Below are 20,227 nucleotides of genomic sequence, written 5' to 3'. Positions count from 1 at the left end.
CCGGACCGTCCGGACGACTAAGACACCGATAATAATTAATTCACGGAAAAAAACAGATGTTTTTCGCGTCTTCCAATTGATTTCTTCCCTGGTACACGGGGTCACGGAGTTCCTCTCCGCTGACCCTCGACGATCCGCATCGCCCTCTTTGACCCTCAGGCCAAAAAGCTCGTCCCATTCTAACAGCCCGATGCTTCCTGAAAAACTGCGTCTTCACTCCGTTTCAAATCGTGACGTGATATTTGTGTCCGTGTTTAGAACTGCAGAAAAGTGACGTCTGGATGTTTTGTCGTCGTCGATATCATAATCGTTCGTCGTTCTCAGAGCCTAAACCGAAACGATGATGAGGCGAACAGTTTGCGGCCCGCGGATGTTTTCTCATCGTGTACGCGATCAAACGTGCCAGCCCTCTTGTGGGGTCGTTGTCGCAAGCAATTCGCCGCTGCCGGTCGGAATCGCTAGGATTGAGCAATCGAATCATGCATGTACGAACGGCAAGCAGACTGACAGAGTGAATGAACGAGTGTTTGAGCGAGCGAGCGAGAAAAAGCTTCATCATGACGGCATACACGTAGCTAGGCACTGGAGCCAAAATCACCCATTTAAAGTACTTCCCGGGACTAGCGTTGGTATCCGGAATACACCGGAAGATCTAATCTGGCACTAGAGCCTTCCATCCGCATAGAGGGCCGCCGAAATTATCCTTGGCATCGTTTCATCCGCACCCTCCGTTTATTCGACACCGTGTTCCAAACCAGAGGTCCTTAGACTTGAATGGTTTCGGTCGGATCGGCCAAAGTATCATACTACGAAAAAAGAAACCACGAGCGGATGATGTTTGAAATAATTCTCTTCCAAGCGGGCTTACCTTTCCTCCGTCGATGAGTCTCGCAGACACTGGTTTCGCACCGAAAGTTTCTCGCCGCTGATACTTTGCTGAGCTAGAGAAGTCGGAGGACGACTCTTACCCATTCACCTAAATTTGAGCGCTCGAACCTGTTGCGTAACCAAGAGGGGGCAGGCGCCACTATCGACTCCGTCGTCGAAGAGGAACGAAGATTTGAGCATAAACTTGCGGGGGAAGCTTTGCGAGTTCTGAACACCCCAGCTCATCGGGGGAATTCCACTCGGCCTAGTCATGCCACTGTCTCGAACCGATCTGCCTATGTCTACAAACTTCGCTGGATAATCTCTTACCGCGATATAGAACTGCCGCCGCAGGAATATTACCGTCCATTACTATTACTATTATGATGATTTTTCAACGCCGGCGTACTTTTCCAACATTAGCGCGCTTGGTGCTTGGATGATGCGCATCGATTAAAGAATAAAAGGCGTTTGCCTCACCTGGAATTCGGCCGAAATGAGCCTTCGATTCTACGACTGCTCGCGTGGAATGACGCATTTGACGTACTTCGAACCACTTCGATGCAGTAGTTGTTGTGCATCTCACCACCGATCTGAGCTGACGAAGAAGGAGGGGAAGCAAATGAGCTTAAGTTATGAAAAATCTCCTACCGACTACGATGAGAACAATGTCCGTTATCGTATTCCTCATTCAATTCACTGATGTCTGTGGAAACGAACAGCTCGGGCGAGCCGCTGCTGTCGAATTCGGTGGTCGCGACGGAGTCCATCCAATATGTATGCGTTGAAATGAGCCTTGACAGCGTTCTCCGCATTCGTTTTCCGCGGCTCGTCTGCCAGAAACACTCCACAAGGCCATTGAGTCGGTGTTTCACCTATGAAGACTCCGAACCTGGGAGTATAATTATTCGGCGGGATTTCCGAACTATTCGATGTCGGTATTACGTTTCATGCATTTAGTTATTATTCATGAAAACAGTCGATGATGATAATGGAGAGAGGATACGAGAAAGTTGCGATTGATCGTCCGATGGAGAGATTGTTCTGTTTATCTGTGAATAGAGTGGACATACTTGGAAGACGCTGAATATGCTTAAGACAAGTCGACGCTGTCTGTTGGTGCCGAATAAAATTTTAAGTATCGTTGAAATGTAAAAATGATAATGAGAAAGACTGAGAGAGCGAGCATTGAGAAACAAAAGGTGACAATGAACATGATGATCATGGAGACATGTTCGGCTGAACTTGTAAAAGTCGTGGAAAATTATTATGATGATGAAGATGATAAAGAATATACTTAAGGCTCCACTGCATATCCGTGGGCCTCCAACTAGTGATTCATACCTATTGAGTAGGTAATCCGCAAGATCTTCTTGCACTTCAAGTATTTATCTTGAATAAAGTATTCATAGAGCATACGTGGCCTTGAATCTTCCTTCAATCTCTCCGCTACTCGCTGCCAAGAATAATGGCAGTAGAAAACTAACTCCTACTTCAGGCGACCCCTGCAGCTACTATGCTTCATGAGAGACCTCGTAATTCGAGGGATTCAGGGAGCGGAGGAATCCTCATCAAGCTCGAGGATCGAGTCGGTGAGGTAACTCGATCCTCTTCCCGAGGTTTCGAAATTTTTACGTAAACAAATGTTTCGCTCCAACCCACTGTAATCCAGAGAATTTTCCGAGCTATCGAGCCTAGCCGTGCTCACTCCCGCATTTTTGGACGCAGCGCGACCCAATCAAGCTAGGTTTTCATGCTCGCGCGCGAGAAGCGCCGTCACGAGGCTACGAATAATCTGGTCGTTGGCGATGGAGTAATCTCTTAAGAGCACTCGTTCCCGCTCTGATTCAGATTCGGAGGTTTTCCCTCGACTAATGAAGTCTTGAACTTTGTTTGACAATGGCTCGTTCTTGTGCGAGCGAACTTGAACTCACTTCTGGAGCGCCTCCGTTCGATTCAAAGCGCGCGAGTCTCTCGCGACGAGAGTCACGGACGACGACGGTACGTCAGTTTGTTTGCAGACTGGACGACGACGACGGTGAATGACCGTCGCCGTTGAGGCGATTTGGCGTGCTGCCTCTTGTACATCTCCACGCTCTCTCTCTATTTATCATCGCTGTCGTGCTTCTCTCCTTTTCGACGCTGTTGACGAGTGTCTTGCGAGCGTCTTTGCTCAAAACGGCGCCCGCCGCCTCCACCATCCAAAAACTCAAAAGTCGCGCATCACGCGAGAGCGACAGGGAAGATTCGTGAGTTATTTCCTGCGTACTCGAGAAGTGACTGAATCTGCAGAATCCAACTCCGAGATCACCCTTACCGTCTAGGTCGATATTCGGTTCGTGATTGACGTGCATCGCTTCCAAACGAATCATATCTGCCCAGCTCTCGGCAAGATGCGCTCGTGGCATCTCAGCGCCTCCGTGCCGGCTCTGATGCTTGCCGTCTTCGGCCCTGTCCAAGAGGGGAGTGCGTGGCGCAATGGTTTGGCCAAGACTCCGCCAATGGGTTGGCTCTCGTGGGAACGCTTCCTCTGCGAGGTCGATTGTAAGAAGTATCCCGACTCATGTATAAGGTGAGCTCCAATCGCGAGGGAGTGACTCGAGACATTGAAAATTCACTCATGTCGGAGCGCTCCACCAGCATATTGCAGATCGCAGGGAATCCCACGCGCTTCGGATTCAAAGGCCAAAATTTCAATCTCTCTGTGGCAACCTTCACCTTTCCACGACAGTTTCTCTTTCTGAAGACTGTGCGGCTTTGTGACACACGAGAATAAATGCACGCCCCGTGCTGGTCGAACGGCTATTTGATAAAGATTCGCGCCCCAGCCAAGTCGGGTGCCGATCACATGGAATTCCCTCAATATCCTCAGGATCAGTTCCCGAGTCGAAGATAGGAGCCCAACGATTCGACGATGCGATGGCGATTCACTGCGGACAATCAGACGAGATTGATTCTGTATAAGAAGGAGCTTCGAGGGAATTCACTTCTTGGAGCTCGGTGTCGCGGATCGCCGGAACCCTAAAAGAGCTCAAACGATCCTGCGCCTAACTCGAACGATTCATATCCACAGCGAAAAGTTGTACACCCAAATGGCCGACGTGATGACGGAGGAAGGTTACCGAGACGCGGGTTACGAGTACGTCAATATCGACGATTGCTGGATGTCTTCACAGAGAGATTTCGACGGAACGCTCCAGGCGAATTACTCACGTTTCCCGCATGGCATCAAATGGCTGGCAGACTATGTACGTGAGCCACAATACGATAGCCTGTTCCACCTCCGAGCGGGTGGTCATCAGCTTATCCCTTACCTAAAAAATTTCGGACCCTCAACTTCGTTCCGAACTCTGCAAAAAGTGGCCGATTTCGCTCAATCACGCTCGTAGAGATTCCAACTCGAACCACGTCGAAATTCCATGAGCCGAAATGTTTCTTCTGATGTGGAACGCTAGACGTGCTCCGTGAAATTTATTTCGCTCCAACAGATGCACGCCCGCGGCCTCAAAATGGGAATCTACCAAGATTGTGGCACCAAGACCTGCGGCGGTTACCCTGGAAGCGAAGGATTTTTCAAGAAGGACGCGAACACGTACGCTGCGTGGGGGGTGGACATGCTGAAGCTCGACGGTTGCTACGCGGATCCGAACAAAATGGACGAGAGTTAGTAACGAATTCTAGAGATGGGTTTCTCTTTGGGACGAGTTGCTGTTTGCCGCAGCCCCTTAGACGGCATGACGTTTTCAGTCTACCCTCAAATGACACAAGCACTGCACGATTCGGGTCGGTCGATGGTGTACTCCTGCTCTTGGCCAGCTTACCAATTCGACAAACGGAAGCCAGATTACAATAGCATCTCGAAACACTGCAACCTGTGGCGTAATTTCGACGATATCGCTGATTCTTGGCAAAGCGTCACGAAAATAATGGACTACTACGCCAAAGTCCAGGACGATCTGATCCCCTACAGTGGTCCCGGCGCTTGGAGCGACCCCGACATGGTCAGTGATGTTCAAAGTCCTCAGCCGCGATCTCCTGATGCGATACGTATGATCTCGGAACTTTGTACGATGAGGATCGGATCGTCCAAGGGAATCGGATGGCCTAAAATGGAAAATTCTTGTAATTCATTGCGCGTTTCAGCTCATCATCGGTGACTTCGGTCTGAGCATCGATCAAGCTAAAACTCAGATGGCGATCTGGTCGATCTTGGCTGCGCCACTTTTCATGTCCGCAGATCTTCGAAAAATGGATCCCAAATTCAAGGATATTCTCCTCAACAGGGACGTGATCGCTGTAGATCAGGACGAATATGGCCGAATGGGTCGACGAATCTTCAACGTGCGTCTTCGATCGAGGGATTTTTCAGCTTACACTGGACGCCTCCTCCAGTCCTATGGGAGCAATTTCTTGATAGCACTTCCGTCGGGATGAGCCTAACTCGATTTAGGAGCGGGGACTCGGCAAGCAGAGCCATCCTGAGATCTTGTCTTGTGATTCTCCATCAACTAAATGAATATGATCCCCTTAATTAGGACAAATCTATTCAAATCTGGATCCGTCCCGTCGGACCGAGGGCTTCTGATGGCTCAATGTCGGCTGCCCTGGCAATACACAACAGGAATGACATGGGTGGTGCGAGGCTTGTCAACGTAAGTCCAATGTTTGGAGCGGAATAAGTCGGGCTCCCGTGATGCGCAAACACCGGAAGGTCAGAAAATGAGGCGATCCAGTTACGACACGGTCGTTCCGCGGAGCTCGTCTGGGAACTCGACGAATGAGAGACATAATTCAAGGAAGCAAGTGACGAATAATTCATTCACAGATATCCCTCAGTTCGATTGGATTGAACTTCGAGCGTGGCTACAATTTCACTGATCTCTACGACAAGACGATCGTTAATAAAACCATGACCCCTGACGACTACTTGGCGGTGCGCGTGAACCCGAGTGGTGTGGTGTTGCTCAAAGCGACGGTCAATGAAGCGGCACAATCAACGCCGGCGCCAAAGAACGTACGTAATCGCTCGAGGAAAGGAGATCGTCACTCGAATTCCGGAAGTCAAGGCTATCAAATGTCGCAAACGGAAGGTGGTCCTGAAATACACACAGAAGATCCTCCGAGTCGAGAGACCCTCAGCGAATCGGGAGGACATCCATCCGGACGGGAAACCGAGTGAAACTGACGATACCGTATATTCCCTATGCCGGATCATTTTCTTACGATCGTGGTCCATAGAATCCTCCGAATAAATGCATGTCGATCCGAAACTCTTGTATTCAAACGCCTGCCGTCCACTCGAGCGCTGAATGGCTCCTCCTTCTCGCGGAATTCTCCACGGAAAGACCCACTCATGCCTTACAGAAAGTTCTGACCCGATGGCACGCACAACGAGTTTATGTAAGGAACCATTCTCGACACAGCTCTCTTCCGTCGAGTGAATGAGTCACCTGAAATGCTCCACCCAGGTGGTGGTTGTGGCGGCGATGGATGTGAACACCGAGCGAGCCGCGCCGATAATGCTGGCATGCTCTCTTAATCTGCCTCTGGAGCCGCTTATGTCTACATTACGTCGATGTCGTCGCGAGTGTTTTGTCTCGTTTATTGAAAACAGAAACAAAACTGGGAAGCTCGCATGCGACGTCGCTCCAACGAACGGGAACCACCCCATCGGATAGCGTGCACGGTGCAGAGTATCCGGTCAACGAACAACCCTCGCCGGTCTGCTAGCCTGCCCTCACCTTCCGTAGTGGGGTGTCTGTCCACTGTATCCAGGCAACTCGAGTGGCCTCCAGGCAAAACATTTCGTGCATGTAAAACAAATGACACCGATAGTGTGAACGTGTTCCCATCGTACGTATTCCCTCGGATCTCTCAGAGTGTTGGCGGCGTAAACGTTGGATTTATCCATCGATCGAGTCCTGCCGTCCGCAGCCGGATCGCGCTGTCCGGTAGGTTCAGACCGTCCACCGGTTGGCTCCTCTCGATCTCGACTCATTCCTCGCCTCGGAGTGTCCGTCGGGATTTTCGCCAGTCAGGCTCCGGAGATTCACCTTTTGCCTTCAGGTACGGTCATTCGCATCCCGCACTACCATTATTCGGTTTTTATATCCTCATGTACTGTCAAGGAGGGACACCTGACGAAACCCGGGTCAAACGAAGTATTCGGTGCAAGGTCGACTGCGGCTGAGTGACGCCCAGTCCCGTAGCTCTCGTTCCTGGAGCAAGTGACCTTTGAAATTATTCAGAGTATTCGTGCGAACCTAATCGTAGGAAATAACGAGAGCCTGGCCCATTGGGCTTTCCGTCACTGCGGTCGGTCCATAACTTTGATCCTTGTTACGATAATCGGGCAGTAAATTAGGACTGTCAATGTCTCTCCCCAAAGGCTCCGGCGGTCTCTTGCCCGGATCGACGTTCCGTAGAAGCGCAGCCCGCGAGAGCGAGCCCTGACATGCGCGGAGTACGGCTTGAGAAAATGTGTTGATCTTCAGGGAGCAAAATCTTCGACTCATCCGCGGTTGAGAGTTGGACACGTGCGCGGAAAGAGACGTATCGCCGTCGACGACTGGATACCTCATTCGCAAACCCAGCACGGTGCACGGGTAGCATATTTGTAGGACAGAATCGCTGGAGCAAGTCCTCCTGAGCGAGGCATATGCTCTGCACGCGGGCAAACCTAGGCGACCGACTCCACGGTAGTCACAGAGCCGACAACACGGCAGCAGTAAGTTGTCGTGCTCACTGATGCGTTCTTCCCACGGAAAGCCACTGACTGAGGAGCCCCCACTTTTTAAACCTCGTCGCCGGACGGCATCTGGTCACTCTCATTGCTTTTCGGCCAATGAGCCTTCTGGTCGTCGTCGTCGCTGCCGCCGCCGTCACCACCGTATCGTCCATACCCAACGCCGGCGCCGCTGACGCTCCCGCCGTAGTGGCCGTGACAGCCCGTCTCGTCGCTAGCAATACTTCCTGCGATTTCACTCGCGCTGCCAGATGATGATGTAGACGGACAGAGCCCACAGGTGCCAGGGCAGGATACAGAACCTCATTTGAGGAAATTGGACGCTCTTCATTCGAGAGCCGGACTGACTTTTGCGGGATCTATCGTCTCCGGTAGAGGATGATCCATTAGATTTTTTCACTCGAAACTTCGTAATGATAACGGCATGTGATCTATCCGGTAAAACGTATTTGGGAGGTTTCTTTGTCAGACGCAACTCTCGGACGACGAGACGTGAGACTTGAATCGGTGCATGGATTCACGCTCTGCCGGAGGGAGCGCGGGATCGCTGATGAAATGGATTATAGTTTCTTGTTTTTCTGAAACTCTGCTATTATCTAATCATGAAAATCTTCGGAATATTTCCAGACCGCCCGAAAGTGTTGCCTCTAGTGACTCTCATGAGGGTGAGGAAAGAAAGGGACAAATTACGAGAAAAAGCGAGTCCGAAGAGCCGCTTCGATACGACGGTACTCGTTGACGGTATCGCTGCTTCGAAAATGACTCGATCTCAGGTCGGCGGGTTTATTTCATTCCACAAGAATCTTCATTCAAGGCCTAATAGTCCACATCCAATACACCTTGAGCGAACTGAGCACCAAAACTGCTCGGGTGCATCGGTTTCTCTGAATTTGATCCGAGACTCGACCCTATCATTCCAGCTCGTGGATGTGGTGGCAGAACTGATCGAGGGTCAGAACAGAGCCGTGAAGCGAAGGGATGAAGACGCAGAGCGACGGCGCAGACTCGCGGAGGAGGCGCTCCAGGAGAGAATGAGGCAGTTGCACGAACACCTCACCAAGGAGCACAAGACCCACATGAATCATCTAGTCCAAGTATGGAGTTCCCGTATGGATAGTCCTGTGACTTTCGAACCTATAGGTAGTCATTTCGGATGACTCTACGCCAGGAAGGCAGGATCTCGATCCGCTCAAGTTACGAGTGGAAGTTTTTCAGCGGTATGAGATGCAATTCGAAACCCTGCGGCTCGAAGCGGAGAACCGTATCGAACAAGCTCGCTTGACAGCTGAGCAGGAGAAACTGGATGAAATACAGAAAATTAGGGAGAGATACAGACAGGATCTCGAGAAGCTTGTCAACGGTGAACAGAACAGGTAGAGTCACTGCAAATTGTCCCGGGAACATCCTCAAGATCTCGAGGGGTAGGAGGATCTCTCAGACCGAGATGCCGTCGAGGGCTTTCTGCATCGCTCTCGAAACTCTTGAAACATGGGGATCCTTCCGCAGATTGGAGAGAACCCTGGAAGACGCCAAAGAGAATTGCGAACACATTCTCAAAGTGAACGTGGCCTATATAGAGAAACTACAGGTTAGTTCGGAAGTTTTATTTCGAAAGTTTTATTTCCCGCGCTCCCAGCGATTCTCTTCCGTTTTTTCCCCTCGTGTAGTCTGTATCTTGTCGTCCACAGGCCGAACAGAACTCTACGCGTTCGCGTTGTGATCACCTAGACGAGCAGAATCAATTGCTGAAACGTCAACTGAAATTCGCAACGCAAAAGGTACGTAGCTATTCATATAGTAAGCCGGCGCTGTCGCTGACTCGAGCATTCTCCACGTAAGACGCTCCTCGCATTACCGACCTATCTGAATCCTTTAACATTCCGCTCTCCGGTCTCATTAAGGTTCAACAACTCCTGACTGAAAATAGACAGCTGAGTCAAAAACTGGAGAAGATTAGAGGCAACCGGAGCAAGTTCGATGTAGGTTTCGATCGAGCAGGTCGTTTTTTTCATCCTGCATCCCAGGCTATCCAACATGATGGGTGCTCAGATCATGGGGAAGTTGAACCCATCCCAATCGGAATATCCCTCCTTCTAGCAATTGCGGGAAGAAACATACAAGCTGGCCGGGGAGAATCGTCTATTGAAGTCAGAAGTACTTCTCGCAGAAGAGTACTTCAAGAAAGCCGCGGAGGAGCGTGACGAGTTATACTCGACGTTCGTGCAGACATTGAACCAAATCCATTCAAGATCGTCATATAAGAGTGCGCAGGTAAAAGAGCCGTCTTTTTTCAGACCGGGCATTTACCCGCCGTCAATGCTTGTATTGTGGTTCTGACCACGAGTTTCCTGTATTTGTTCGAGTACGACTCCGCACAATCCTTAATTTTCTCGTCCGTTCCTAGGTGCGGCAACAATTGGACCTCGCCCTCGGATCCGAGAGTGAGGGAGGCGAATCCGAAGAGACCCTGAGTGGGATTGAGAAGTTATCCCTGGAAGATTCCCAGCAATGAGATGGTGTAGCGAGTACAAGCCCGTTCATAAAGTGGAGTGGGCTCGGAACGATATCGTTTGAAGTCTCCGGAACGTCGGGAACTCAATGGCTACTTTTCCAAAATATTCGCGCCGCCGAAAATGCACTTCTGCTTTTCTTCCGTCAGCGAATGTGCCTTCATCACGTCAGCATCTCGCGCCACTCTCATTTCGAAAATTAATATTACTGAACCATAAAAATAAACTGTGACATATAGATATATTAACACCAAAAATGAATTTAATGGCCATAGAACAAAAATGTTGCATTCGACTCCAGAGCCGATCGAGCCGAAATAGCGAGGAGGAGGAGATCGTCTATATGGCGTCACCAAGCTTCGACGATGGGGTCGGGAGCCACGAGTCGACTGGATCGGCTTCATCGTAGCCGTTCTCGTTCTGTTGTGACATCTGACCCAATCAGCTCTGGCCGCCGAACTTTCTCGAGTGTCAAACCCGAATAAGAGAGAATTAGCATATTGAGAGCAAGCCTCCTGGATTTTCGGAGGCCTCGAGCAGTGCCCCCTTCCCTTGCGCGAGCCTTTGTGGCCGCCTCCGTTGGGGGGGCTCAGTCTCCCTTCGGAGTCTTCTTCAGCTCAGGGTCGAGCACGGCATGACCACCGAATCGGTCAGAGGTCACCGATAGCGGCCTGTCGGATTCAGTATTCCCCCGTTCTCCTCTTTCACGTCAATAATAATTGGGATCCGGTGAGAACAGGAATCCCCGACTCAGATATGCTTGCTTCCTTCACGGGATACCTTCGAGAGCTCCGAGCTATCCAGCGTGTTATTTGTCGAGGTTCAGGGTCTGGGATTTGGGCGATTTCTGTTGCTCGGGTAAATGTTCCCGACTTCGTCTGTCGACGGCATAAAAACAGCTCGGTCTCGGTCGGGTTCGCTGGCTTCTTCGACGGGTTTCTCCTCGGCTGAGGCGGTAAGCCGGTCACTCAGAATGTCTCGCGTCTCAGTGTCCAGAGGCTCGCCGTCTTCCTCGAAGTGAACAGATCCTTTCCGTGAGCTCGTCCCCATGATTTTGGCCAGAACGTTCCCGTCGATTCTATTGTTGTGCTCCATCCGCAGCGGACAGGCTGGTTACGCGAAAGGCAGCATACAACTGGACATGTCAACTTTCAAAAAAGTATGTTTGTTACAAGTAGTCGGAACTTTCCAATCTGTAGCCTATGAATCGTTAAGGCTCGAAGCGCTTGGATCAGTCTCAAAGTTTTCCAGATAATTCCACATTTTCCGTGTGCAATCGTCAAAGTGGACAAGGATTATCCCCACGGTCGCAATCAGACCCAGTTCGAGAAACTCGTCGGGTTGCTGTCGCAGGACAAGCACACGATCGTCGCGGAAATCGGGGTGCAAGGTGAGGGCGCCGGAATGTCTGACACTGGGCTCTGCGGGCGGATTCGGAACGCGCGTTCCCCAGGATGTCTGGACATGAGCGGGATAAGTTCTCCATTTTGTTCTCGAGAGGGAGGTACATCATTAACGCTAATGTTCGCACGCCCCGCGACAATCAGAATTCGGCGAAAAAGAGAACACCGATCTGGCTGAATTTCTAAATGTTCCGCGGAAAGAACACTGGCCGGTATTGTTCATTTTCGCGCGGGACACAATGTCGTGGGCAGCGAAGTATCAGGGCTTCTTCAGCTTGAACAGACTCCGAAACTTCGTCAACCAGAATTCCGGTGGGTATTCTCATCATGATCCCTACTCCCGGGAGATGCCGAAATATTTCCGATGGATTCGGAGGCCTCGTAGCGACACGATTCTCGTGATTCAGAGGTACAATGGAGCTGTCCGGCTTGCATTCTTGAACTGGATCGGCTAGTGAAAGCCCATCTGTTCGACAGGACTCTGCTGGCAGAGCAAATGGTGTTGCAGACGAAGATCTTCATCGCCAGTCTCCCACGTACCGATAAGAGGAGCACCACAGCTGATTATTATCTGAAACTCATGGAAAGAATCTTAGACTTGGGGGTGAGTGCGTTTGCCGATGGGGTCGAAGTTTCTGAGATGAGCGGTCCTAGAATTTCTCCGGTTTTTCCCGTTTCCAGCAACCCGCAGTCGCGAAAGAATCTCAACGAGTCGTGAGACTTCTTCAGATGAAACTCCCGAAGGCGAAGAAAGTCCTGCTGAAAGAACGCGTGGACATCCTTTACTATTCATTCGGAGGTAATCTGTGGAGCTTCCAGGAAGAGGAAATTGCCGATGGGTCAGCACAGGATGAAAGAGACGAACTATGATCTGAACAGAGCTCGTTCGAGGGAGCCTGATCAAATCCTTACGCTCTAGCAGAATAGAAAAGAAGGAAAAGCGGCTGTTCCGCAATGTTACACTTTCATCGCCAGCGAAGACCGCATATGCCAACATTAGGATGATATGCTACCCACGTGTCCAATAAAGTCGAATTTTTCTGTAGGTCAGCTACCGTGTGCTAAATCGGTGACTCGCAGGCTGCGAGTCGCAGCCAACAACACGGGGGGCACTTGGGGAGTTCACGGAAATATTTAAACCCATGGTATCCGTGAAACCAAGCACCTCATCATCAGATTGTCATGATGACACTCTGCGCTCGCGAACTCGGGCACACCGCCGCGTAGATTTCCCCCGAAAAACATTCGTAAAGAGAATCGTCTTAAGCTCTGGGACTGCCGCTTCATCTTCCGGACCCAAACTCCAATGTGCGTTGGGTCTAGAAGGGGAAAGAATTTGAGCGAAATCCTGGCCTCCATGTTGCTCCGGCAGGATTTGGATGGAGTCCCTCTGCTCTCGCAGAGTTGCATGAACGACGGCGCTTCGTTCCTGAGAATGGACGTTGGTCCTCAGTCAACGGGTCTATCGGACATTTCCATCAGCAGGTCTGTTCACCGATCCCAGATCGGCATATAGTATCTGGTGAGCCGTAACACTTGGAGATCTAGAGCTTTCCCGGCAGCTCGTGCAAGCAACGCTGGTGATTCTGGAGGCTTCCTGAAAGCGCTTCAAAATTCGAATTATCAGAGTACATGTCAAGGGAAAAATCCAGCGGAAAGAGAGGGAAACGGAGACGACAGATGGGCCTCTCACGGCACTTGGTCGAGTCAGAGCATCGATTCGACTCTGTATAGGAAGCGCCCTTCCAATCTCGCGGGCAGCGACATTTTCAAAAATGGCGCCTAACTCAGCTGTGCATCCGCCCGTCAGGTGACCCCTGGCTGGCGCGACGACGACGACGAAGAAGAAGTTCGACTAGCGATCAACTCTGGCCAAGCCTCAAAGGCCATGTTGTGTATATAGCGTATGTGCGGTGTACATAGCCAGGTGTAAATACTTGTAAATAGTGCAACCCTTGCGGCACCCGGGCACGCCTCAGGTACGTGACACAAGTGTTCAATCGCTGATGGATGCTCATCGTTTTGTCATCAGTTGCGCAGAGCGCTGCTTGGGTCCGAGGGCATTCGTCCCCATTACTCACGATACTCCACCCTTTGCCTCCTGGAGTACGCTTTCTAAGTCTCTTCAGCCTCTGGTGACATCCCACGTAAATTCGGTTCCGTCTCCCGTCGGAATCGTCTACCTCAGACGTCAAGCCTAGCCGGTTTCAGTGACCAGCTAGCTGGTTAGCTACTACTGTGGGGACCCTATCCATTATGGTCTCTCGAAGGCGTCTGCCAATGTGTATGTGCAGTGAAAATCGTTCTCCTGCAGAGAACTTCGACGAGAGCTCGAGCAGTCATGGAGTCGCTACATTCTCGACTCCTTCCTTTTCCTTGGGGATCTTCTGACGGGTATCCCGTCCGTAAACATCTTCTGGGAGCTGCAGACGTGATCGCCTGCGAGCGTGTATCGGTCTCTGGGCTGGTACGGTTTCGATTACCTCAAAATACCATTCTCTGTCAAGCAGAAACTTTGCTCGCCGCTCCATGCTCCTCGATTCAAGGCCCGTCTGCCCAAGTTTCGCCGCTTAGCCGCTGCTTGAGTGTCATGAGTGTTGATTCCATTTTCGGGTCTCTTTAAAGGTCGGAGCACCGTCGCAGTTCCTGCTGGCAACGCGTTCAGCGCAACTTGTTCCTAGCGTCCATGAATGAATGAGCGGTTCTTCTGTATCCTCCCATTGAGGAAACATCTGCGACCTCTCTGATCGAGGTATCCGTTTTTCGGAAGATCGCGGAAATCCGATTCCGCGACTCTCGCATCACGATTTTCATCGCACAGAGCCTCATCGAGACGTTCGATGACGTCATCGAGTCCAGATGCTTCTTCGTTGTGGGTATTCGTCGCCCTCGAAGAAAATACTACTCATCGGTATTATTATTCGATCCCTCGCTTGTTGATGTTTTCGCGAGCTGCAGACCTATATCTTCTGAATCTTCTGGGCTCCAGTCGTTTCTGTGACTCCAACAACCAGAAACCGTTTTGTTTTCCCGTAACATCTATCTCGGGATCTCGAAGCTGCTAGAAACAACGCTCGGAAAATATTCGATCCGAGAGTAGGGATTTCCGAGCGGATCAGACAAACACTCTCATGGCGTTGATGTCATGTTGCGTTCTCGGAACCGAAGAGCTCTCTCGCTCGCTCGATTGCAGCGGTGTAGGTCTATATTTCATGGGTTCGCAAAGCAGGCAGATTGAGCGAAGGTCATCCCCGTCAAACCTTTTCGGGTGCCGAATGTTCGAGTTTGGTGGAATTCTGAAGAGACGGCGCGATCGAACGAGTCGCATCGACGAGCGGTGGAATTCGAGTAGGCATACTTAGGTCATGGGACTTCGGATGAGGTCATTCATAGGCCCTCTCGGGGTCTCGAGCAGATCTCCGTAGATCGAGAATAGATGAATGGGCGATGGTCGCCAGCTTGGCAAAAGGACAAATGAGCGAGTGTGCTTCTTCGAACCTTCTTCGGAAATTCCGGTAGCGGATGTTTTTCAGATTATTTTCGCTCTCTCCTCCACCCTTCCGTCAGTCGGTATGGGTCTGATCCGCATCCAGCTGAGACGAAGTCTCCAGCTCCGTACGGAACAGCGATCTTCTGAATTTTTATACCATGCCGCTGGTTCCTATTGCTCATGGATGGAGGGATCTGAGAGAAGAGCAGTTACGGATGCGATAAACTCAGCTATTGAACGCAATAGGGAAGCGGTCCGATTCGCAACACTTACATATTGGGGACAATTCGAGAATTCGTCTACCGTCCAACAATCAAGCGTCATGATAAGCATGTCCATAAGATTCAATCGAGTTCTTTGGCTTCGAGTAACGTGTTATGAGGACGACATCGCGATGAGTCGTTGTGAGTTCTTCTCGCTCCGATGGAACAGATCTGAATGTCATCCTCAAGGCTACACGATGGATACTCTTCTGACTACAATGATTCGCGTGTTTCCGTCGGGGCCTTCTTTCGTTATGACCAGAAGAATTTCTTCCTTCCATCAGCTCGGGTCCCCAGTAGCCGCGGCTCCCAAGGATCGAACAATATTTCCACCATTATACGGCTGCTCACTGTGAGAACTCTGGGTAAAATGAAGAAAAGAAGGAGGCATCGAAGAAGAATTGTTCCGTGACGAGCGAGAACTAATCACCGTGGAGCCTCTCCCTCGCGCACTGATGGGGCTCTTGTGACACAATGCGAAAAACAGATTTTCTTCCGCAGGAGCTGATAACATCAACGGCAACCAACACCGAAGAACAACTGGCGTCCCCATCAGAACACAACGAGAGTGAATTCATTCATCAATCCATCTGACGACGAATACTTTAATCGACAACAATCAAAAATCACTGTCCGCCGATCCATCCGGGCGACGGGTGGAAGATCGACGAGCGTCGTACAACCCGATTCAGTCCCAGAACTGTTGAGAAATCAGATACTGCAGAACAGAGGGCAGTTCGTGGGCGTCAGCAGTCGGGATGGAGATGATGAACGGGGCCGCAGAGGCGTCGCGCGGGTCTGGCGCTCCTCAGAGGGCGTCCAATGGGACCGTTGCTGCCCCCCAAACAGTGGCGAATAACGGCGGCGGGAACAACAACAACAACAGCCACGACATCGGCTGTGGCAGCGGTAGCAACAACACCGAAATCAACCAGGACAACAACAACAGTGGAAACATGAACGATTCTGCCTGCAGTGGCGGTCCCGTCGGTGGCGGCAATAGCATCAGCAGCATAAACAACAACAGCGGCGGTGCTGATAACGAGAGCAATACAGTTGGAGTGGTAGGCAATAGCAATCAGAACACCGGCAGCAGCCCCACGGACAGTAGCGCAAGCAGTTGCACCGGCGATAGCAGTACTAATGTTGGCACTGGCAACAGCAGTTCTGCCTGCACCAGCACTCTGACCAGCAGTACCAGCAGGAGCAACAACAGCAGTAACAACATCAACAACAATGGCGGCACCGGCAGCAACAACAACAACCATGCTGCTGGTCTCAATAGCCAATCGGTCGCGTCGACGCCGATGGTTGCACCGGCAGGAGGTCCACATCGCAGTCAGGACGACGCCATGGTTAGGTGAGGGTGACACGCTAGTCCTTGTGAACCGCCCGACTCCGTCCACGGTTTTTTTTTCTGTCTAAATCGGATCGGATCGAATCATCGAGAACTGCTTTGTCTTTCCAGCTATTTCTTTCAGCGGCCTGATTCAGATCTCCAAAGCTACACGAAACACTCTCGATGGGTTATTGGCGATGGCACTGATAGCATTGGAGGAGCGGCAGACAACACTGCTGCAGAGCTCGAAAGCGAGTTTCAAGCGCTCGCCCTCGAGACTGGGGGCTCACACTCGCAAATGATGCCCCCCAGCTCTGCGAAGAAACTCTGGTCTCTGGATCCGATGTCTCCGAGCCAAATAGCAGGAGTAGCCATGGGACAGAAACAAATGCAAGACGATGCGAATAAAGGCATTTTCGTTGACCAGTGGAGAGATTCCACTTGGAGCGGGGGTTACACGCAGCAGGTTCCCGCCGAAGGTCATAGTCGACTTTCCGAAAAAGTTGTCGAGTACGTCCTGGGAGGATCCAGCCCTACCACTCTGGGTCTCAAGAAGTCGTTGACCAAGGATGTCAAGAAGCATGCGCAAGCGAGCCACATGAGCAACGGCGTCATGGCCGATGAGTATGCAGCCCAAGTCGCCGGAGCGGAAGAAGTTCTCGATAAGAAGAACGTCATCGTTCAAACATTCGATATGGGTGCTCAGCCATCGATCGGCTTCGACTACTCGGGTCATGCCGGACCCGATGGGGCCAACGGTCTCATCGGCTCGCTCGACGCCACTGGCTCGATGCTTCCTGACTATCCTGGTAATCCGACATTGAGCACCAGCCAACAGACAATGGCGTATCCGCCCGGGAGCAACCAGCAACGACAGCAACCTCCTCAAGGTCGGTGTGCGCCGGGCTTCTGGACACGAGAGCCTTATTGAGGACCTTTTCGAAGATAATTGAAGGTTTTTCCCCATCGATGAAATTATGTTCTTTCGTTCGCAGGCTCGGGTCACATGCTCGCCCACCACATGATGGCAACTCAACAAGCCCACCCGCACCCACAACAGTACCAAGCTCATCATCAGAATCCGTATCTCGCAGCTGCTATGAACCAAGATCCCTACGCTGCGATGGGTCTGTTGTCCCCAGCCGCGATGCCCTTACCTGCGCAATACTACGGTATGCCGCCGTGGGGCATGTTCCCCAACCCTGCGGGAACACCTAATCCAGGGGGACCGCATCCACAAATGACCCAGAGGCCAATCACGCCCAGTGCCGTGAATGGGGACAGCGGTCAAGGTCCACCTGGCAGCCAGTTCTCGATGATGGGAGGCCCGCCAGGAGGCTACTACGACAACATGATGATGGGTCATCCGGGGGCACATCCAGGGGCCCATCCGGGAGCCCCACATCCCGGCGCTGGTCGGGGCCCCCATCCGCATCCCCAGGCAGGGGTTAGACTGCTTCAGCCACCTGCTGGTCACATGCTCATGAACCATCCGCAGGGTCAGCAGATGCAGCTTAATCCGCAGAACAATGCCGACGGCAGCATCAGCGGTTCGGGTCAATCGTCGAGCAACCTTTTCTCTCAAGGTCAGGGAGCAGCTCCCTCAGGACTGGGAGGGAACGCACTGAACGGTGCCAACAGCTTGAATTCGTTTGGCAACTTTGGGTCCAACAGTGGAGGCCAGAATACCTCGATGGCTGGTCTGGGACCAATCGGAACAACTCCGATGGGACCTATTGGAACGGGATTAGATTCTCAACATCCAGGACGCAGGGAGTCTTTCGACAGAAGGGATTTCGGCAATCAGGTGAGCTGTGATTCCTCGATGAGAATATCCCGAGCTTATGAGATGGAGCTTCATACGACAGGGAATCGACTGATCCAATACCGATGACTTCGTCGAAACTAACCGAACCGACAGTCGCTGCTTTTCCAGGGCCAACGTTCATTCGCTGAGCCTTTTGGCCCTCCTGGAAAAAATCAGTACTACAACCCGCTTGGTATTGTCCCTCCAACTCAGAGCCTGACTCCTCCTCTACCGGGGCTGAATAGCTCTACGTCGAACTTGAATTTGGGTGCAACGCTGACCTCTAGACTGGTGTCGGGTGGTCAGCCTGACTCCAAGTTCCCGCTCGTGCGAAATGGCGGGTTGGGAATGGCCGGTTTCGGGCAGGCTGGCGGGTCGTCTCTATTTGCCTCGCAGAACAGTAATCCCGTCAACATGCCGAGGAAGTGAGTCCGATCCCATGCATCCACTGATCGAGGACGGGTCTGCCGCCCTTGCGATTTCAAATATTGAAAAAAAATCGAATTCGGACCTTCGGTCTAAAGCTCATTGTCTTTGCAGTGGCGTGCTTGAGAAAAATAGTGGTCGGTCCCGTCTCCTTGAGGAGTTTCGGAACAACCGCTACCCCAACCTCCAGCTCCGCGATCTCCTGAATCACATTGTGGAGTTCTCTCAGGATCAACACGGTTCGCGCTTCATTCAACAGAAGCTCGAACGCGCGACGTTGGCCGAGAAACAATTGGTGTTCAACGAAATCATTAATTCAGCTTACTCTCTCATGACGGACGTCTTCGGAAACTACGTCATCCAGAAATTCTTCGAATTCGGAACTCCTGAGCAAAAGCAGGCGCTGGCTGCGCGTGTCAAGGGGCACGTGCTTCCTTTGGCTCTGCAGATGTATGGCTGTCGAGTGATTCAAAAAGCTCTTGAAAGTATACCATCCGAACAACAGAAGGAGATCGTCAGGGAGCTCGACGGCCACGTTCTCAAATGCGTCAAGGATCAGAACGGAAATCACGTCGTACAAAAGTGCATCGAGTGCGTCGACCCCCTCGCATTGCAGTTCATCATTGATGCCTTCCAGGTAGGACCTCTCTCCTTTTCCTTTTTTCGTGGTATCCTGTCGGACCTCCCTGTAGGGGTCCTGAGCCTATCCTCCGGTCATTTCAAGGGGAACTCATTCCCCTTGCCCGGCGAAACCAGCGGGAGAAACCGAGGATGATTTTCTGAAATCCACATCGTGTTCTCCAGGGCCAGGTTTTCGCATTATCCACGCATCCGTACGGCTGTCGTGTCATCCAAAGAATTCTGGAACACTGCACGTCCGAGCAGACGTCCCCTATTCTTGAAGAACTCCATCAGCACACCGAGCAACTTGTGCAAGACCAATACGGAAACTACGTGATCCAACACGTGCTGGAGCACGGTCGAACCGACGACAAGAATCAGATCGTGGCTGCCACCAGAGGGAAAGTGCTCGCCTTATCGCAGCATAAATTCGCCTCGAACGTCGTCGAAAAATGTGTGACTCACGCCTCTCGCCCAGATCGCATTTTGCTTATCGAAGAGGTTTGTTCTTTCCTTGACGGAAGTGCTCTCTACACAATGATTAAGGATCAGTATGCCAATTACGTCGTGCAACGCATGATCGAGGTCGCCGAGCCACCGCAACGTAAATTGCTCCTGCAGAAGATCCGACCTCATATGGCCTCTCTACGCAAGTACACCTACGGAAAACACATCTTAGGCAAACTAGAGAAATATCTCATGAAGGGTGCAGCGCAAGGTGGTAATCTCGCCTTAGATCCCCACGCGGCGCCTTAA

At 51.5% G+C, this 20,227-nt stretch overlaps 4 protein-coding genes across 4 annotated transcripts; all 4 read left to right on the top strand.

The window, feature by feature from the left end:
- Nucleotides 1–3,045: 3,045 nt before the first annotated feature.
- On the top strand, nucleotides 3,046–6,130 carry LOC100897761 (alpha-N-acetylgalactosaminidase). Its single transcript, XM_029113118.1, has 8 exons — nucleotides 3,046–3,116; nucleotides 3,192–3,439; nucleotides 3,941–4,115; nucleotides 4,356–4,530; nucleotides 4,615–4,868; nucleotides 5,011–5,208; nucleotides 5,403–5,519; nucleotides 5,693–6,130. Exons 2-8 carry the CDS (start codon nucleotides 3,261–3,263, stop codon nucleotides 6,044–6,046), a joined length of 1,452 nt encoding a protein of 483 aa, XP_028968951.1. The 5' UTR covers nucleotides 3,046–3,116; nucleotides 3,192–3,260; the 3' UTR covers nucleotides 6,047–6,130.
- A 1,895-nt stretch (nucleotides 6,131–8,025) lies between these two features.
- Nucleotides 8,026–10,168, top strand: LOC100904209 (calcium-binding and coiled-coil domain-containing protein 2). Its single transcript, XM_003738788.1, has 9 exons — nucleotides 8,026–8,104; nucleotides 8,240–8,385; nucleotides 8,533–8,706; nucleotides 8,828–8,985; nucleotides 9,119–9,200; nucleotides 9,301–9,390; nucleotides 9,514–9,591; nucleotides 9,710–9,883; nucleotides 10,017–10,168. The coding sequence occupies exons 1-9, from the start codon at nucleotides 8,026–8,028 to the stop codon at nucleotides 10,122–10,124; spliced, it is 1,089 nt and encodes a 362-aa protein (XP_003738836.1). The 3' UTR covers nucleotides 10,125–10,168.
- A 1,002-nt stretch (nucleotides 10,169–11,170) lies between these two features.
- On the top strand, nucleotides 11,171–12,395 carry wbl (endoplasmic reticulum protein 29-like protein wbl). Its single transcript, XM_003738787.1, has 5 exons — nucleotides 11,171–11,281; nucleotides 11,374–11,512; nucleotides 11,670–11,837; nucleotides 11,933–12,129; nucleotides 12,207–12,395. The coding sequence occupies exons 1-5, from the start codon at nucleotides 11,171–11,173 to the stop codon at nucleotides 12,393–12,395; spliced, it is 804 nt and encodes a 267-aa protein (XP_003738835.1).
- A 3,641-nt stretch (nucleotides 12,396–16,036) lies between these two features.
- Nucleotides 16,037–20,227, top strand: LOC100903918 (pumilio homolog 2-like). The gene is made up of 6 exons (XM_029113114.1): nucleotides 16,037–16,638; nucleotides 16,747–17,507; nucleotides 17,613–18,424; nucleotides 18,539–18,849; nucleotides 18,965–19,487; nucleotides 19,655–20,227. The coding sequence occupies exons 1-6, from the start codon at nucleotides 16,037–16,039 to the stop codon at nucleotides 20,225–20,227; spliced, it is 3,582 nt and encodes a 1,193-aa protein (XP_028968947.1).

The sequence above is a fragment of the Galendromus occidentalis genome, unplaced genomic scaffold, assembly GCF_000255335.2.
Source record: "Galendromus occidentalis unplaced genomic scaffold, Mocc_1.1 scf7180000076319, whole genome shotgun sequence".
Lineage (NCBI taxonomy): Eukaryota > Metazoa > Arthropoda > Arachnida > Mesostigmata > Phytoseiidae > Galendromus > Galendromus occidentalis.
This window is presented reverse-complemented; position numbering and strand designations above follow the sequence as displayed.

Excerpts from the sequence above, each read along its gene's own strand:
- LOC100897761 (XM_029113118.1), top strand. The coding sequence starts at position 3,261 with ATGCGCTCGTGGCATCTCAGCGCCTCCGTGCCGGCTCTGATGCTTGCC. Across the intron at positions 4,869-5,010 it reads CTTGGAGCGACCCCGACATG|CTCATCATCGGTGACTTCGG; the intron begins GTCAGTGATGTT and ends TGCGCGTTTCAG. Across the intron at positions 5,209-5,402 it reads TGGGTCGACGAATCTTCAAC|GACAAATCTATTCAAATCTG; the intron begins GTGCGTCTTCGA and ends CCCCTTAATTAG.
- LOC100903918 (XM_029113114.1), top strand. The coding sequence starts at position 16,037 with ATGGAGATGATGAACGGGGCCGCAGAGGCGTCGCGCGGGTCTGGCGCT. Across the intron at positions 16,639-16,746 it reads CAGGACGACGCCATGGTTAG|CTATTTCTTTCAGCGGCCTG; the intron begins GTGAGGGTGACA and ends TTGTCTTTCCAG. Across the intron at positions 18,425-18,538 it reads GAAGGGATTTCGGCAATCAG|TCGCTGCTTTTCCAGGGCCA; the intron begins GTGAGCTGTGAT and ends CCGAACCGACAG.
- LOC100904209 (XM_003738788.1), top strand. The coding sequence starts at position 8,026 with ATGATAACGGCATGTGATCTATCCGGTAAAACGTATTTGGGAGGTTTC. Across the intron at positions 8,386-8,532 it reads CGAAAATGACTCGATCTCAG|CTCGTGGATGTGGTGGCAGA; the intron begins GTCGGCGGGTTT and ends CTATCATTCCAG. Across the intron at positions 9,884-10,016 it reads CGTCATATAAGAGTGCGCAG|GTGCGGCAACAATTGGACCT; the intron begins GTAAAAGAGCCG and ends GTCCGTTCCTAG.
- wbl (XM_003738787.1), top strand. The coding sequence starts at position 11,171 with ATGATTTTGGCCAGAACGTTCCCGTCGATTCTATTGTTGTGCTCCATC. Across the intron at positions 11,838-11,932 it reads CTTCGTCAACCAGAATTCCG|AGGTACAATGGAGCTGTCCG; the intron begins GTGGGTATTCTC and ends CTCGTGATTCAG. Across the intron at positions 12,130-12,206 it reads AAAGAATCTTAGACTTGGGG|CAACCCGCAGTCGCGAAAGA; the intron begins GTGAGTGCGTTT and ends TCCCGTTTCCAG.